Source organism: Panthera leo, chromosome E1 (assembly GCF_018350215.1).
Source record: "Panthera leo isolate Ple1 chromosome E1, P.leo_Ple1_pat1.1, whole genome shotgun sequence".
Lineage (NCBI taxonomy): Eukaryota > Metazoa > Chordata > Mammalia > Carnivora > Felidae > Panthera > Panthera leo.
The window spans coordinates 55,895,173-55,913,843 of record NC_056692.1 but is presented as its reverse complement, the minus strand read 5'-3'; the positions used below and the strand labels follow the sequence as shown (position 1 = coordinate 55,913,843).

At 51.5% G+C, this 18,671-nt stretch overlaps 1 protein-coding gene across 2 annotated transcripts in view; it reads left to right on the top strand.

Annotated features, from left to right (window-relative positions):
- Positions 1-11,509, top strand: part of SRP68 (signal recognition particle 68) — a 35,689-nt gene extending 24,180 nt beyond the window's left edge. For both annotated transcript variants that reach the window (XM_042915535.1, XM_042915536.1), the window contains 7 exons: positions 465-529; positions 5,793-5,949; positions 6,580-6,674; positions 7,994-8,123; positions 9,695-9,770; positions 10,190-10,242; positions 10,726-11,509. In XM_042915535.1, the coding sequence (XP_042771469.1) occupies positions 465-529; positions 5,793-5,949; positions 6,580-6,674; positions 7,994-8,123; positions 9,695-9,770; positions 10,190-10,242; positions 10,726-10,953 (804 nt within the window). In that variant the 3' untranslated portion in view covers positions 10,954-11,509. The remainder of the gene's footprint in view (positions 1-464; positions 530-5,792; positions 5,950-6,579; positions 6,675-7,993; positions 8,124-9,694; positions 9,771-10,189; positions 10,243-10,725) is intronic.
- The last annotated feature ends 7,162 nt before the right edge of the window (positions 11,510-18,671 follow it).

Here is an 18,671-nt window from a genome sequence, read left to right as displayed (position 1 = left end):
TTCACAGCTCCTACCGTGTGAGGTAACACCTTCGCGAGTCCTGGAGTTAGGATGTTCACATCTGTAGGAGCCGTTGTTCAGCCAACCACAAAAGGCTGAGCTGACAGGCCAGAGTTTGGATCTCAGAACGCTCATCCGAGGTGCAGACCCTAAAATGGAGCCGCGGGCTGCGGACTGTCTGTTGCTCATGCTTTGGGTCTGGACACCGCGAGCGGTGGACAGGAAGCATGACTGGCCATAACTCTGAATTCTCTTATGTAAGTCCAGTTTTCAGGTGCTGGTGACGACCGAGCGGCCCTGCTGTTCTAGAATATGCCCAGGAGATCTTTGATATTTAAAGATCCCTAATTTACTGGAGCTTGCGCCTGTGCTCCAGGGCACTTTGGGGACCACACCACGGAATGAGGGGTCAGAGCCAAGGACAGGGTCGGCTGTTTTACCTTTACCTTTATTGCTTTCCGCAGAAACAGAGAGATTACACCCTCGAGGGGGAGTCGGGGAAGGTATCTAATCTTCAGTACCTGCACAGGTAAGGGCTGTCATTTTTTTTACTTTTTCACAATGTAGTAAAATATATCATTGGAATGAAAGAGTATATATAACGTTCATGTGTATTTTAATATTGTATAGTAAATAACACTAACAAACGTATGCACGTTTTATCATAAGAGTGTATATACCGGGATGCCTGGGTGGTTCAGTTGATCAAGTGTGCAACCCTTGATCTCAGCTCAGGTCTTGATCTCAGGATTGTGAGTTCAAGCCTCACATTGGGCTCTGCGCTGAGTGTGAAGCCTACTTAGGAAAAAAAGAAAAAGGAAAAGAGTATATATACTGCATTTGTATGTTATTCTGTGACCCGTGTAATTTTAAGTGTCGTATGTTAAGAACGAGAATACAGCTAGTAACTCCAAAGCTCCCTGTGGCCCCAGCCTGGTTATTCCTCCCTCTCTTCTACAGGTAACCACCCTCCTCCTCGTGCCAGACTCCTAAAGTTACTCTCCTCCGTGTTCTGAATGTTTTCCATCATCCCTTTTACATTTAAGTTCAATTTCAACTTAAGTTTAATTCTATATTGAGTTTATTTTGAGTGCAGCATAAGGATCTGCTTCACCTTTTTTCCGTTAGGATGATAGGCTGTTCCATTACAATTTATGGACCATGCCATCCTTCCCCCACTGACCTACAGCGCCAGCTCGGTCAGGCCTGCATCCCGTTTTCTCCTCACGTGCTCTTTTTTGGACCCTCTTCTGCTCTGCTGATTGATTTTCTGTACTCGCACCAGTACTTGATTTCCTGTGACTTTGTAGTAAGCCTTAGTATCTGGTGGAGCAGGTCCCCCGCCAGGTTTTTCCTCAGACGTAGCTGGACTCTTCCTGTCCCTTTGCTCTTTCATAATACGTCTTTAAATCACTTTGTCAGGTTAATTTTTTTTTTAAGGTATGGCTCATTTTCTTTCACAGAAGAAGGATGGAAGGAAGAGTGACCTTTTTGGAACTTCATGGGGAGAAGTAAAGCGACCTGGGAACACTGCACTTCTCAGATTCTCTACCCCGTGTGACCTTGAAATCTTAATTACTTAGTTGTTGCTCGTAACTTTTTTAGTGAACTTGGCTCTATTTTCAGCCATTCCCCTAACCCCTCCCTTTTTTTTTGAGAACAAAACTGTGCAAACACCCTCTGTCTACATTAGAGAATTCAATATTATGTGAATGTCCAATTGAGTGCCAGATGACTCGGAGGGGTATCGAACAAGAACGTCTCTCTGATGTCCTGTATCGCAGCAGTTCGGTGAGAAAGCCAAGGCCCAGGAGGTTAGGGAGCGTGTTTGTAGTTAACAGCCACAGAGAGTCGGGAGTCAGGAGTTGATCCAACTTCCTATCCTTGAAAAGACCCTGAGCTTCAGCAGGACTCAGAAAACCTTCAAATTGTGATGCCTCCATGCCTTTGAATCCCTTCTCCCATTTGCACATGTAGCTGGTACCGGGACCGTGGATGGGGGGCCTATGTGACTAAGTCAGTTAAGTGTCCAGCTTCGGCTCAGGTCATGATCTTGCGGATCGTGGGTTTGAGCCCGTGTCAGGCTCTGTGCTCACAGCTCAAAACCTGGAGCCTGCTTCGGATTCTGTCTCTCTCTCTCTCTCTCTCTCTCTCTGCCCTTCCCCACTCGCACTCTGTCTCTCTCTCTCAAAAATAAACAAACATTTAAAAAAAAATTTTTTTTTTTTAACTAGCTGGTACCAGGACTCTGGATTTAAATTAGGCTCTAGAAGCCAGCTTTGGGGTAAATTGACAGCAGGAATCAATTAGCTGTTGTATTTTCATAAAACTTTGCAAAGATGTATCTAAATTCCTTTACCATTCTGAATAATACTTTGTTCTGAGAATCTCATTTTTTTGAAAAGCTTTAGGAAAATCCATCTCATGATCTTTCCCATTTCTCAGAAGCAGCCGCTTGTCTTTTTTTTTTTTTTTTTTTTTTTATTTACATCCAAGTTAGTTAGCATATAACGCAACAGTGATTTCAGGAATGAATTCCTTAATGCCCCATTTAGCCCATCCCCCCTCCCACAACCCCTCCAGCAGCCCTGTTCTCTATATTTAAGAGTCTTTTATGTTTTGTCCCCCTCCTTGTTTTTATATTATTTTTGCTTTCCTTCCCTTATGTTCATCTGTTTTGTATCTTAAAGTCCTCATATGAGTGAAGTCGTATGATATTTCTCTTTTTCTAATTTCATTTAACATAATACCCTCAAGTTCCATCCACGTAGTTCCAGATGGCAAGATTTCATTCTTTTTGATTGCCGAGTAATACTCCATTTTACATGTATGCCCCGTCTTCTTTATCCGGTCATCCATCGTTGGACATTTGAGCTCTTTCCATACTTTGGCTATTGTCAATAGCACTGCTAGAAACATTGGGGTGCATGTGCCCTTTCGAAACATCATCACACCTGTATCCTGTGGATAAATACATAGTACAGCAATTGCTGGGTCATAGAGTAGTTCTATTTTTAATTTTTTGGAGAACCTCCATATTGTTTTCCAGAGTGGCTGCCCCAGTTTGCATTCCCGCCAGTAGTGCAAGAGAGATCTTCTTCGCATCCTTGCCAACATCTGTTGTTGCCTGAGTTGTTAATGCTAGCCATTCTGACAGGTGTGAGTGAGGTGGTATCCATTGTGGGGGTTTTTTTTGTTGTTTTTTTTTAACGTTTATTTATTTTTGAGACAGAGACAGAGCATGAACGGGGGAGGGTCAGAGAGAGAGGGAGACACAGAATCCGAAACAGGGTCCAGGCTCTGAGCGGTCAGCACAGAGCCCGACGTGGGGCTCGAACTCACGGACCGCGAGATCATGACCTGAGCTGGAGTCGGACGCTTAACCGACTGAGCCACCCAGGCGCCCCTCCATTGTGGTTTTGATTTGTATTTCCCAGATGATGAGTGATGTTGAGCATTGTTTCATGTGTCGGTTGGCCATCTGGATGCCTTCTTTGGAGAAGTGTCTATTCATGTCTTTTGCCCGTTTCTTCACTGGATTATTTGGTTTTTGGGTGTTAAGTTTGATAAGTTCTTTATAGATCTCGGATACTAACCCTTTATCTGATATGTCGTTTGTAGATATCTTCTCCCATTCCGCTGCTTGCCTTTTAGTTTTGCTGATTGTCTCCTTCGCTGTGCAGAAGCTTTTTATTTTGATGGAGAACTCAATAGTTCATTTTTGCTTTTGTTTCCCTTGCCTCTGGAGCATGTTGAGTAAGAAGTTGCTGCGGCTGAGGTCAAAGAGGTTTTTGCCTGCTTTCTCCTCTAGGATTTTGATGGCTTCCTGTCTTGGTTTAGGTCTTTTATCCATTTTGAATTTATTTTTGTGTGTGGTGTAAGAAAGTGGTCCAGGTTCATTCTTCTGCATGTCGCTGTCCAGTTTTCCCAGCACCATTTGCTGAAGAGACTGTCTGTATTCCATTGGATATTCTTTCCTGCTTTTTCATAGATTTCTTGGCCATATGTTTGCAGGTCCATTTCTGAGTTTTCTGTTCTGTTCCATTGTTCTGAGTGTCTGTTTTTGTGCCAGTACCATACTGTCTTGATGATTACAGCTTTGTAATATGTCTTAAAGTCCAAGATTGTGATGCCTCCAGCTTTGGTTTTCTTTTTCAAGATTGCTTTGGCTGTTCAGGGTCTTTTTTGGTTCCATTAGAATTTTAGGATTGATTGTTCTAGCTCTGTGAAGAATGCTCGTGTTATTTTGATAGGGATTGCCCCTTATCATTCTTTAAACAAAGTCTCTTGGTATTTACCTCTACGTCTCTAAATGACACGAGTGTGTTGGATTTAGGTATTTCCTACCCCTTCCCACGATGGCCCGCGCTCTTCCTTTGGTCCCTCCCAGCTGGCTTCCTTACAAGCTTCCTCATTTCTCATACCATTTTAATTTCTAAGAGTTTGTGTGTATTGTTTGAATATTGATTTTTTTAAATAGTGTCTCTTTCTCTTTTTTTAATGTTTATTTATTTAGAGAGAGTACGAGTGGGAGAGGGGCAGAGAGAGAGAATCCCAAGCAGCCTCTGTGCTGTCAGCACAGAGCCCAATGGGGGCTTGATCCCACAAACCATGAGATCATGACCTGAGCCGAAATCAAGTTGGATGCTTAACCAACTGAGCCACCCAGGTGTCCCATAAGCTTAGTGTCTCTTTCTAAGCTTATGACCAGAAAGTTTTCCCTCCCTCTTCTTCCTGCCAAGTCTGATTCTTCCAAGTTGCTGTTTTTCCCCTTGGTTTTGGCCTCTTCTGCCTTGTTAGATGTTTTCTTTATGTGGTGTTCGACATCTGTTAAAAAATGTACCTTGTCTGGTGGGAACTCCACTTGTGCGTGGGGCTCATCAGCTTGGGCTTCGCTACAGACGTTCTGGTTCTGCCTTTTCATCCGGGACCCTGACTCCAAAATCTCGGAGGGTGTTTTCTTGGGTGGGTCAGATCCCCAGAATGTACCAGCAGCTCTTATCCTACAAGCCGAGTAGGGGAAGGCTAGGGGGCAGCACTTAGGACTTGACAGTCTCGTAATCCCCAGCGTTCTTTGTGGAATCCTGACCTCAGCTATGCCTGTGTGCCTGTCCCCAGGCTGTGTCCTCTCCCAGGGATGCCTCCAGTCTTCTGCCAGAGTAAGACAGAGATCTAGAGGCCCAAATACTTTCCCCCTCTAAATACATTTTAAACAGTCTTCGATTGTTACCACATTTATATTCCCAAGTATTAAAAGAGATTTTCCAGGCGGTCCAGTTACAATAAGCAGGCATAGTCTCCAGTGTGTACGTGTGTTCAGTACACATAACCATCCAGAGAAGTTGTCCCTTAGTATTTTCTGAGAAGAGAAGGTCATCGGATGAGTAGGAGCAGCTGTCGTGCAAGCTCAGTGTCCTCATAGTGTGGGCCAGCACGTCGTTAATCCTTGCTCGAGGGACGAGCTTGCCGTCCATGGATCATCTCAAGGACTAACAGTGACTCCTGAAGTTAGTAGCTTTGTGGCTCTTTAAGAAAGAAACAGGGGATATAATTCAAGCTAAAATCAGATTTCATCGTAAGGTCTCATACTGGCTCGCCGCAGATTTGCCACTGAATAGCAGCCAGAATCGTGGGCCCCTTGAGCTTGAGGCCCAGGCCAAATGGCCCTACTGTGTGACACGCCCTCGCCCCCACGCCCTTCCCCTAGGTCAGTCCCAACTTGTGGTCCAGTGCTCTTCTCAGAACGCCAGCTTCTCTGAGCATAACCTGAGCTGACGTGTGGTACATTCCAGCTACCTGACTTACATCAAGCTGTCAACGGCCATCAAGCGGAACGAGAACATGGCTAAAGGTCTTCAGAAGGCACTGCTGCAGCAGCAGCCAGAAGACGACAGCAAGCGCTCCCCGCGGCCCCAGGATCTGATCCGCCTCTATGACATCATCCTGCAGGTGACCCACGAGCACTAGGGAAGCCAGGGCCCGTCCTTTGCATGTTGGACACAGAACGACTCGGCTTTGCACAGTGAAGGGGGTGTGACAGGCAGCAGCTGTTAGTGTCTTGGGAAAAAGGGTCTCGTTCTACCAGCTCAGCAGTCTGGGCCTCGACACGCCACATGCTGATGTGTGGAGGCCAGTGACCCCTTAGGTGTTATCTGTGCGAGATCCTCCCCCACAGGCCGTGGGACCCCCTGAGGCCATGCCGGCTTGGCCCCCGGGAGTTGGCCGGTGCGTAAGATCAAGAGACACGTGCACACAAACCAGGCCTCTGTGGGAGATGCCAAACAGAGGGCTGCTCTGAAATGAAGGAGGCAAGAGGCCTCCTCTAGCTGACTTGGTCCGGGAGGCCTCAGAAGGAGGGGAGATGTGAGCAGGGGCGTAAAGGACAAGCGGGCTTTCGGTAGCAGAGAGGGGGCGGCGGTGACACCAGGCGTGGCTGCTGCCAAGCTTCCCCTCACAGACCTTCCCGTCATTCCTGGCCCGGGCTCTCCTTGCCCACGTGTGTTTTTTACAGGGTTTCCTGTCAAAAACCCAGTCAGAGGCCTGCTCTTCATGAGTTCTCTTGTTGCCTCTCTTGTGCAGAATCTGGTGGAATTGCTCCAGCTTCCTGGCTTAGAGGAGGACAGAGCCTTCCAGAAGGAGATAGGCCTGAGGACGCTGGTGTTTAAGGCTTACAGGTAAGGTCCCATGAGGTGGATGGGGCTCCCCTGTGCCGCGTGCTGTTTCTGGAAGCCTTGGGAGCGTGGACCAGACTCGAGAAGATTGGGTTGTTGGCTGTATGCCTACCTGGCCCGCGGTCAGAACACTTAGCCCAGCGTGCTCAGGGGACGTCTTTGCTGAAGGTGGTGGCTGGGAGTTTCCAGTGTACCTCGTTTTCTCTTTGGATGGGGTGAGGGGGATGGGGGAGCCCCTGCGAAAGGTCTTCTCCCTCCTCTCCCCTCCTTCCTCCCGGTGGAAAAGGGACAAGTGTAGGAAAGGTTTAGGTAACAGAACCAGAGCGGAACCTGAATTGGATTGGGAGAAAGCTAAGCCTCGGTTTTGTTTTATTTTGTTTTGTTTTGGTTTTTTTAAGTGAATCATGTTATTTATAACTTGGAGGTGGGCAGTGTGGAGCCAGAGGGGCATGGACAGGATGGCAGAATAGCGTCGGTTGTGAAATTGTGCCCCCGCCTTCTGGCTCTCATGCCCTAGCGCTAACTCTCTAGCGTGCCTCGTCGTCGCACTTGTCACCCCTCCTCCTGGCCCACGTGGACCCTTCTGTTAGGGACCAGCAGCCCCAGGCCCTGTTGACCCCAGTGGAGTAGTTTCCATTCGGAAGAGGATTCTCGGGTTCGGTTTTGAGAAAGATGAGCAGGGATGCACGAGCGGGCCCGGACGTGTGCGTGGCGGGTGGATTTCATACTTGAGCCGGGCAGCCTTCCTCCTTCGTGCCTGGCCCCGCTTCTGCACATGCCTTTGGGAGCAGCAGAGTCAGACAGTCGATGAAAGGCAGCGGGTCTTTCACAGAGTGGGACCTGCACTGTCACCGGCGGTGGCAGGGAAGAGGCTAGGTTAGCCTGGCAAGCCCGGATGGAGGATGTCGGGGTCACCACGCAGTGATGCGGAGTCGGGATCTTGTGTGCAGTGATCCCGAGGTTAAGAAACCTGTTTGCAGGGGTGCCCGGATGGCTTAGTCGGTTACGCAACCGACTTCAGTTCAAGTCACGATCTCAAGGTTTGTGAGTCGAGCCCCACGTCGGGCTCTGTGCTCACAGCTCGGAGCCTGGAGCTGCTTCAGATTCTGTGTCTCCCTCTCTCTCTGTTTCTCCCTGACTCGTACTCTGTCTCTCTCTCTCTCTCTCTCTCTCTCTCTCTGTCTCAAAAATAAATAAAGATTTAAAAAATTTAAAAAACAAACCTGTTTCCAAACGTAAAATTTAGCCTTAACTTGAAGGAAAGCCTTCATCTCAGGTGACTGTTGCTCTAGAATACTCTGGCTCTTTCCCGTTCCCCTCAGGTGTTTTTTCATCGCTCAGTCCTATGTGTTGGTGAAGAAGTGGAGCGAAGCCCTTGTCCTGTATGACAGAGTCCTGAAATACGCAAATGAAGTAAATTCTGACGCCGGAGCCTTCAAGAACAGCCTAAAGGTGAGTCGTTGGTCCTTGTTTCCAGGCCCAGAGAAGTTGTGCTGTGAGGCTCCGTGGGGGCTGAGGCCCCTCCTCAGGTTGGTCCTGCCTGGTCTGCCGTGGGATGTAGTGTGCCCCCGAGGGCCCGGGAGCCACAGGCTGTGACTCCTGGCAGCGTTCCAGGCCTCACATGGACTCACGTGCTAACAAGGAAAGCCATTCCCTGGTTAAAATAAAGCTGAAGTACAGTTCTCAGACTCGGCTACATGTTGCAGTCACCTGGGAAGATTGTTAAAAGGTGGCTGAGTCCCACCCCAAGAGATGCTGGTTCTAATCAGTGTGGTGTTTAGGGTGGGCACCGGGATTTTTTAAAGCCCCTCAGTGATCGTGATACACAGCCAAGTTGAGAACCACCGACGAAGCCTTTCCACACAAAGTGTGCCTGTGCCAGCAGCAGCATTTGGGAACTTACTAGAAATGCAGACTCTCAGGCCCCGCTCCAAGCCTGCTTGGTTTAAATCTGCATTTTAGCGAGTCCCCCGGGCAATCTGGGTGTACCTCCTCGAAGCTTGCCTGCCTGTGGAAAGTACCTGGTGGTTTGGTTCGTATTACTGCTTGTTGAATGACAGCTAGCTCCTTAAGCTGTGGACTGCTGGGATGAAGTGGAGATCAGAGCATTGGCCGGGCCAAGGAATCCAGGCACATTTTACCGGTGGAGCCTACTTGGAAAGGCAAGCCGGGACTACCCATGGCGGGACCCACTGCTCCCCAAGCGCCCGCCCCTTCCCTCAGAACAGTGCTGGGTTCCAGGGTAACGTGCACACCTGGCTTCTGCCTTCAGAGAGCTTGTGGTTTTGTCGCAGTCACAGACTGGCGAGCAGGAAGGAGCAGGTCCTCTGGTGAAGGTGGAGAGAGAGGAAGGAGTAGGTCGGGGGGGGGGGGCTGCGTGTGACCAGCACGGTGGCAGTGTAACCATGGGATGTCCTTGGGATGTGGAAGCAGACTCTGCGGACAGTTATCCCAGGAGGAAGAGGCATTTACAGATGCCCGTCTGACCTAAGTCTGGGAATGGAGGCGGGAGGATTCAGATCATTCCGAATTTCGCCGGGCGTGAGACTGCAGCCCGCTCTGTGGCCCCCCTGTGCTTCAGTCTCCTCCTCCGTAAAGGGGAGTGCAGGTTATGTCAGGATTATTGCAAAGATGGAATTAGCAGTTATGTGAACTGCTCAGCACAGCCTGGCCCCTCGTACATTTAGCGTCTGATCTGCTTATTTATTGTTATCATCACAACTCTCTCCGGGCAATGTTACTTAAGCCACGGCATAGCTTTTCCTGTTTGAAACAAGCTAGTTTTTGTTTCGTTTTTTAAGTGGGGCTTGAACTCACGACCCTGAGACTGAGTTGCCCGTTCCACAGACTGAGCCAGGCATGCACCCCAAGCTAGTGTTTTGTTTTCTAATAGGGCAAACCATTTATAAAGTCTCAAGCCTACGAAAATACCAGTGGGATCACTTAGCGCAGTCAGGTTAGTTTGGTGCCCGTCTCCGACCTGGCCCTGACTCGTGAGAACCTGTTTTCTGACTCGTTAACAGGACCTGCCTGACGTTCAAGAGCTCATCACACAAGTGAGGTCAGAGAAGTGTTCTCTGCAGGCGGCAGCGATCCTGGGTGAGCCACTTGCCTGTGCCTTGCTGACTGTGTTCCCAAATTTCCTTCGCTGCCATCCCTCCTCTCTGCCACCCCGTACACTACTGTTTTGGTTAATCTGTAGGATCTTTCTTTTTCTCTGCTGTTACATCTGCCACATGAAGGCATCAAACTGGGTAGAAGAATTTAGAGAAAGTGTTAGGCCGTCTCTTCTCCCTAGTAATTTTCGTACGGCCGTGGGAGCTCCACCGGGCTGACGTTACTTCTGGGTTTATCATGTGCTTGTCTGCAGTGCTTAGCAGAGTTTGGCCCAGGAAGGAGAGGGCTAACTTCCCCACATGTTGGCTCTTGGGATTTAGAACCCATACGTGTGACAGGTGTCATCTGTGACTGTGGTGTGTTAAGTGTCTCTTCTTACGGAGTCCCTTTGCAACTTTCAGATGCAAGTGACTCCCACCAAACGGAGACTTCCTCCCAAGTAAAGGATAACAAGGTACGTCTGGGGCTTTTGAGGAATGAAGAGTAGGGTTCATAACTCACTAGGAATGTGTGCTCGGTTACAGAGCAGAGGACCCTTAACTTCTAAGTAAACACCATACTTGTCTCCCTTCTTTTACTCAGAGACCTCAGAGCTGCTTGGGTGAGGTTACGCCAGCTAGGTGGGCCCAGATAAGGAGCGTGTAGTGTGGTGTAGGAACGTGTACTGTGCAGAGCAGCTCCACTGGCTGGGAGCTCTGCCTGGGACGTCCGGTTGGCCTGTGCCCCGGTCCTGGCCCACCCCTCGCTCACCCTCTCTAGGCTTCAGTGACTCTCCGCTATGAAATGGGAACATGACGGCACCCTCATAGGAGATTTGTGGGGATCGAGTGAGGGGGCCCCTGTAGGCTCTGAACTGGATGCTCCGCACGTAGTGAATGACGCTGCCCTGGTGGCCCGTGGTTAACGCCCGGGTTCCTCCCTCCGATTTGCCTTCCAGCCTCTGGTCGAACGGTTTGAGACTTTCTGCTTGGACCCTTCCCTTGTGACCAAGCAAGCCAACCTCGTGCACTTCCCGCCAGGATTCCAACCCATCCCTTGCAAGCCTTTGTTCTTTGACCTGGCCCTCAACCATGTGGCTTTCCCACCCCTCGAGGACAAGTTGGAGCAGAAGACCAAGAGTGGCCTCACTGGATACATCAAGGGCATCTTTGGATTCAGGAGCTAACTCGGCTCTTCTTGGGGGCAGGGGGAGAATCTCACTCTCCATCTGTATCGTGAGAAAACCCCAGCAAGTTCCATGATATTAAATCCAGGTCTGCCTCGGCCCAGGGCCGGAGTGTAACATCCTCAGCGCTGCGTCCCTATGTCTCGTGTGTTTGTGCACTTACGTTCTTAACCGGTGTGCTAGAAGGGGACCCTGCTGTCTTCCGGTGGACGTGTGCGGGATCCCTCTGTCCGCACCTCCTGGAGGAAGGGCCGTTGCCGCGTTCGGGTGGGTCCACGCCAGGCATGGATGGGAGCTTGGAACTTTCTGTCATGTCTCTTCAGTACCATGGATTTGAAATGGACTCCTCCTCGCTGTGAGCATCCAGAGTCCGTGAGGGGTCTGTGACCAGGAAACACTGGCAGCGTCACCCCAGGATTACGGTCAGCCTTATTCCCTGTCACCTCCTAGTGGAAGTTAAGTTTCAGAACAAGCAAAGAGCTCTATTTTTAGAAGAAATGTGTTACACTCAGAAATGATGAAAACAAATCTTATATTAAAAGGCAAAGATGCTGGAGCCTGTGCCCATTTTTTGCGTGTCCTCACCCAGTCCGTCCTGTCAAGCGTACCCCGACTTGTGGCAACTCGGCCATGTCCGAGGCCAGATAGGGCAGTGTTCGAGAAGGTGCCCCCCATCAAGATTTTTAGATGCCATAAATTATATTTGAATCAATTTCCATGCTGTTTAAACTTTCTCCCTTAGTGACCCTTTTCTATTTCTTTCGTAGCATCAATAACAGAAGTCCCAAAAGCAGTGTAAGAAAGCTAGGGATAAAAATGATTTAGACATGAGCTGTATCTGAAACCACTGAATCCCTTTTGGGGACGCACACTCACCCCTTAGGAAGGCAGAGCCACTGCGGGCAGTGTTGGCTTCCCTGCGGCACAGACCTGGAGCCTACTAGGGCGGCTTGAAGGGAAGGTTGGGCAGTTAATGAAGGCCTGAGACTGTTCTTTCAAGATGGAACCCACGGTGCCTTGTGTTTTTCCGGGGAAGCTGCAGAGGGTGGGTATTGCCAGAAGTTAGGAGACTGGAAGACAAATCAGCCGCCTGTGTTAGAGTTGAAGGTTGTGTAGGACACCAGGTGCTCAGATTGTGAGCTCTCCTCCCCTCAGGATCTGCTCTGGGTCAAAGAGCCTTAGGAGGCGGATTTTGTTTCTAAATGGAAAGTTTTCCCATCTGTGCCACGCAGTTGAGGGGTGTCCTCCCCCCCCCCCTCTGACGATACGGCGCGGATGACCTGAGCCTGACGTCTTGGGTTTTGGTCCCAGAGGCTTGGAGCAGTGTCTCTAATGGTCTGAGGGAGCCCTGGGGGCCTTTATCCTTTTCCTCACCCTCTTCTCCCTCTTCTTGGCTCCCCGGCTTAGCAGCACCAGGCTGTGGTCTAGGTTCTGTACTTGCCTCACCACATTCTCTGCTGACCCTCCAGCCACAGCTGGGCCGGGCACCCACCTGCAGGCAGCCCTCCAGCCTGCATCTCCTGCCCCCATCTGGGAAGGTGTCCCTTTGTATTGCAGATGGCCCTTCCTGCCCCTCCCACTCTCTTTAGAGTGCTGGCGTCAGTAGGGGATCAGAGTCTGGAGTCAGTCATTCTGATTGACCTTTTCTAAGCTTTTCCTTTCTTGTGGCGACACCAGAAATTCCCTTCGTCCCAGTGTCCCTGGCAGCTGCTCTGTAGTGGTGGCTGTGGTCGGCCAGTGAGGCTGTAACAAGATATGTTTAGTATTAAGAGCACATGTTTACGCAAGAAGACAGACCTGGCAGGGCCGAGGTCTCCGGCTAGTTTGTACATCCCTTCACACAGGATCCCTTGACATTAAACAGCCTGTCGCGGGAGACAGAGGGCCAAAAGCAGGACCCCATTCTGTCCTCGGGCCAGGAAGCAGCTCTCCCCTCTTCATGGGAATGGGTTCAGACATGAGCCCTGGGCTGCTCCTTGGGCCGGCACAACTTGCTGGGTAGAGTCACAGAATGAAACGCCAGCGGCCACTCAGTCCTTCCTGCACAGGTAACGAGAGATGCAGTGAGGTCTCGGGGTATAAGGTTTGGGTGCGGGCACCCGCTCTGCTTCCTGTGCTCGTTCCTGCAGTTGTGGCTCCCCTCCCTCCACCCAGATGAGCTACGCTTGGTCGGCAGGTTTGGACCCTGCCAGAACTTCAGTCTCCCAAGTTGCAGAGAGTAGGGGAAGCTTAATTTGGTCTCTGCACTGTAATTTTTTTTTTTTAATGTTTATTTTTTGAGAGAGAGAGTGCAAGTGGGGTGGGGGGGGGGCGCAGAGAGAGAGGGAGACAACAGAATCCAAAGCAGCTCCAGGTTCTGAGCTGTCAGCACAGAGCCCGACACGGGGCTGGAACTCGAACCTTGAGCTGAAGTCGGACGCTTAACTGACCGAGCCGCCCAGGGCGCCCATGGTCTCTGCACTTTTAGAACATGCCCTACAGCTGCTGTGCTCATGGTTTCTATTTGCTTGTCTGTTGAGTGGTGGCGGTCTTGATTTGCAGAAGCAGTAGTAGTGAAAAGCTAACTTCAGTTCCCAGGGGATAATGCTGAACATCAGATTCAAAGACATAATTTGGCCAAGTTTGTTGCCTGTGAATCTGTTGGTCCTGTTTGGAAAAAAGGAGCGTTGAGACACCTGGGGTCAGACAAGCCATTGCCTTAGCAGTTTCCTACGTTTTTTCCTCCTTTCTTGTGATTGTTCTGGGGTACTGGGCCTCTCTGGTTTTACATTAAGCTGAGAATTCTTGGATTCCCTGTTGGAAATGAAACACTGCCAGGCTGGGTCCCGTCTCCTGGTGGCATCCTGAGCCTTTGACCATGGCCCTGAGGTGACAGCCTGTGGTGGCAGTGCACCCCTCCCCCCACGGTGGCCTCACCCCCTCTAGGAGAGGACGATGGACTCCGGGGACTTCCCGGGAGGGGCTGTGCTCTGGCCACTGTGATGCTGTGATGCCGATTTGGCTCATCTGGCATCATTCGTACCAAAAGCTAGCTGATGGCAGAATTCTAAACAGCACATGGCCATCCACAGCCTTCACAAGCTTGGAACCTTCAGAGGCCTGGGAAAATGTCCAAAGGTAGGAAAAACATGTGTTGGTTTTAGTCTTATTTTTAAGACACTTGTTGCTACGGAAGAGACGGAAACCAGGTTTAGCTGTAAAATTTATCGATGTTACAAAGCCGAGAGATAAATTGGAAGCTGCCTGCATCCTGACAACCCCAGCTGGAAGAATCTAGCCCGTGGGTCCACCAGGTGTTAGGGAGTCTGCACGGGGCACGGGCAGGACGGGCCCGGCTGCAAGCACCACCCAGCACAGTGAGCGCTCTGCAATGTTAGTGGTGTTACCAGTTGGTAGGAGTTAGAGGAAATAGGATCTCGGATGATGAATACCGATGGAATGTTCCCGAGAACCTTTTGTCTGACCTTTTCGATTTCGAACTGTTAAGGGACTGATCTCAGGATCTAAGGTTTGATTTTTTAGTTTTGCTTTAAGGCGGGACTGTGACAGCCTCCACGGCCCTATCAGAGCCCGTCCGTCCGTCCGTCTGGGCTCCGCTTTCCTCCCGGCCGCACCCTCTGCGTTGTGTTGGAGGGGGAGCCCGGCTTCTGTGGTCCCCTTTCTTTCCACCTCCATTAACTGTCACTGTGTGTCCTCATGCTCAGTCTGTGGTTGAATGACTCCTCACACGTGGAAAAGAGCCACATCCCTTCTATTAGGCTGAACTTCTCCCAGGGATCTTCTGGCAGGAGGCAGACAGGTAACCGGTCCCCGAAAGCTGGCGGTGGTAGCTCGCTCTGGCTCGTGTGTGGAGTGGAGAGGGTGTGGAGGTCCTCACCTGTAAAAGAGGGGCGTCTGTCTCTAACGGAGAAGGACAGCGGGCACAGGGCTTAGTACCCAACAGCCACTTGACAAAGAGGAATTTCCTTCCCTTCGCTCCTCTGTGGACGCAGCTGGCATTAGAACACGTGCTTCTCCCTCCAGTGCTGCCTGTAGCCCGTTGGCACCTGTGCCCCTTCGGGGCTCTGACCTGGGGCCTGGCGGGAGGAGCTCCTGCCCAGCTAGGACCCGTTCATAGAAGTCTCTTCTCACTGTAGCCCAACAGGGAGCGGCTCTCTCCTGGGACAGTGTGAACCCTGGGTCCAGGAAGCGGGGCCGCCGTGTGGGGAGTTGGCCGGGTGGGCTTCCCTCAGCGCACCCCACGGCCTTTCTCTGCCGCCCTCCCTCCAGAGCCGGGCCCTGCTGGGTCTAAACAGTGTCACCAGGACAACCAGCCGAGTCCACAGAGCTGCCTGTCCTGTGTGCTTCCAATTTCCTGGCAGGGAAGACTAATTAGGAAGGGCTGCTCCTCAGCTGTGAAGACTGTTGCTAGCTCTTTCGGTTTTGTTCTGTAAACCTTGTCCTTCCTCAGGCCAGTGCCCAGGGCTCCGTGCAGGTTCGCCGCCTCCACCAGACCTGAACTTCACAGGTGGGCCGCAGGTCTTCAAGGTGGCAGCCCGGAGCCCTTGGGCACCCTGGGAGACCCGGAGGCCCAGCAGTTCCTGGGTGACAGTGGGCAGCTGCAGACTTCTGGAACTTTCTGGAACATAGGGGTTGCTTGTGCAATAGCAGGCTTCACTGCGGCCCAGAGGCGGGGCTGTCCCAGCACTGGTCCAGCACCTGGACTGGGCCGGCCTCTGTGGCCCAAGGCTAGGGAAGGGAAGTCACTCCTAGAGGGGAACAGACACCAGAAGGCCGCCTTGACCTTGTCCTCTCAGGCCAACTTGGGACTTGAGGACTCCTGAGGTCACCCTGTATTCTCTGTCTCGCCATCCAGTATGGGGGGCCCTAATCTCGCGATAGGTGGGGTTCGTTTGTTGGTTGGTTTGAATTGCTAGACTCTTCCTGTAAAAGGCCCAAAAGGAAGAGCTCCTTTTCCTCCTGTTCTGCTCTTAGGCAGCCATGGTCACCTTCTGCTTGTCTCCAGGCTGACCTCCAGGCTTGTTGGGTTCCGGGGCCCACAGCTCTGCCTCCCCTGGCGCCTGCAGGCAGAGGGAGGCTCATCCCTAATGCCCTGCCCCGGCAGCCCTCGCCTCTCCAGGCCCAGCTGGTGGAGGCACCTTCGCTCCTCAGCGGGCCAAGGAAGCGTGAGGCGGGAGAGCTTATCAGTCAGCTCGGCTCCACGGGCCTGGTGGCAGAGCTTCTGTTCAAACAGGGCAATTTGCAGAGATGGAAGTCTGGCCTGATCGAGGGCCACACGGGAGCTTGGCAGGTGATGGCTCCCAGGGCAAAGTCGGCAATTGCCACCATCTGCTTCAGCAGGGAGAAGAATGCCCCTCTCTGCAGGAACCCAGAGAGCAGGGGCGGGGGGGCGGCGCATAAGCCCTGGCACATGGTCCCAGCTGCCACCCTGTTGCCCAGCTGCGTGCGTGCATGGCGGCCTTGGGACTGGGACCTGAGTGGCTTTCAGTTCTGATCAGCCCTGCTGTGGCCTCCGGCCCCACGAGCTGCGAGTGGCCCACGTCACTCGGCCTGCGTGCTCCAGGCTGGGGGATGCAAGCAGCTACTGCTTGAAGTCGTAGCTGGCACAGTGCTGGGGGGAGACCTTGGACTAGTCCACCTCAGCTGCTCACTCCACGGAGGAGGACGCAAGCTCCAGGCGAGGGGAGGCCCTGGTGGCAGGACAAGGAGCCAGGTGGAGCTCGGCCTGCCTGCTTCAGAAGGAGATGTGGCAGGGGCGAGGCCTGGGAAGCCTGAAAGTTGGGACACCCTGCCCAGCTTCCAGGTCAGAGCTGTTTGGTAGAATTGTACAGTTGGCCCCTGAAAAAGATGGGTGTGTACTGTGCAGGCCAACTTATTTGGGGCTTTTTTTTTTTTTTTTTTTTTTTTTTAATAAATGCAGTCCAGGGGCGCCTGGGTGGCTCAGTCGGTTGAGCCTCCGACTTCAGCTCAGGTCACGATCTCACGGTCCGTGAGTTCGAGCCCCACGTTGGGCTCTGGGCTGATGGCTCAGAGCCTGGAGCCTGCTTCCAATTCTGTGTCTCCCTCTCTCTCTGCCCCTCCCCCGTTCATGCTCTCTCTCTCTCTGTCTCAAAATAAATAAACGTTAAAAAAAAATTTTTTTTTAAAGAAAATAAATGCAGTCCAGTACTATAAACAGATTTTCTCTTCCTAAAGACTTTCTTAATATTTCTTCTCCAGCTCTCTTCATTGTGAGACTAATACACATCACATATAAAATATGGGCTAATCGAGTAGGTTGTTAGTAGTTAAGTTTGGGGGGAGTCAAAAGTCATGCAGAGATTTTCAACTTAACGGGGGGCTGGCACCCTGCACCCCCCACATTGTTCAAGGGTCAACTTACTGTGAGCCACAAATGCAAGCCACATCTGTAATTTTAAGTTTTCTGGAAACGCACATTAAAAGCGAAGTGAAAAGCAACCCATAAAACTATTTTTTTAAATGCATTTCATTTAACACAGTGTTTCCAAAATATTTTGACTTCAATCAATATAAAAAAAAATGAGATATTTTACATCTTTTCATACTGAGTCTTTGAAATCAAGTGGCTGCCGTGTGGGCGGTACAGGTCTCCATGGAGGCTCTGTCCCATCCCGGCCTTCTCAGTGACACTTGGCTTGCTCACATATTTAAAGCCCTACCTATTTTCTTTCTTTGTCCCTTCCCCTTCTCCTGTGCTTTTAGTCTTGGGGGTCAGGATCACTGCCATCTGACTAGGAACATCTCCGAGATCAGGCTGTTCCTGCCTGCGTGTCAGCCCCTGTCTGGGGAGCTGGGTGCTGATTTGACTCGGCATTAGACAGTCACGCCAGGAATTCACCTCTTGGTTTTCTTGCAGTGAATCAGTTAGCCTTAATCGCTGGGGCGTGTGCAGGCCTCCTGTGGCGCTCGTTTATTTCCAGGAGAGCTTCTGCAGACAGGAGACAAAGCTCAAATGTTCCAAATCTCCGCCTCCTGCCTTCTCCCGCCGGGGTCTGCTTCCCTCTCCCCTGTCCACGGTTAAGGGGCCCTCCCCTGGCCCCAGCTGTTCCCAGGGCTGGAGTCTAGACCTCTTTTCTCCCTGCCCCCTCCCTCCATTGACCACCACCGCCCAGGAAGAGACTTGGAGCTCTCGGGAAGGCAGCCTTCCTGTCTCGGCTCTCCCAGGGGCTGCCGCCACTTGTCCAATCTCGAAGATAAGGAAGTGAGCTCTCCGGGTGGATATGCGAAGTTGGCGTTCAGGGCTGGCTGCTGGACCTTGCAGTCATTTAAACAATGGCCCTTTTCTGAGAACGGTTGATTGCTAGTTGTGGTGAGAAGAAAATTGTCACCCTGCAATAACAGGGAGGGAGGGCTGGGGCGGCGGGGGCCGTGTGCCCTCTGGGCCTGGCCTTCCATCCTTGGCTCCCGCTCACCATCACGTTCAACTGGGAGCAGGACTTTGGAGACCACTCTGCTTCCCTACTGCTACTTGCTCTGTCAAGGCTCCTTGGTGCCCTCCCCACCCCTGCTGCCCCCCTCAGCCCCTGCCCCTCCAGGATGGGTGACTGCTGTGTCCCCTCTCCAGGACCAAGTTCGGTGGCTTGTCCGTGAGATGCTGCCCAAAGGGACTCAAACCTTTTCTGTCCTCCCGGCGCACACGGCCGGTCTCAGCTCTGTCCCTGCCGTCTCCAGTCGGAGGGATCCTTCTTTCTTCTCTG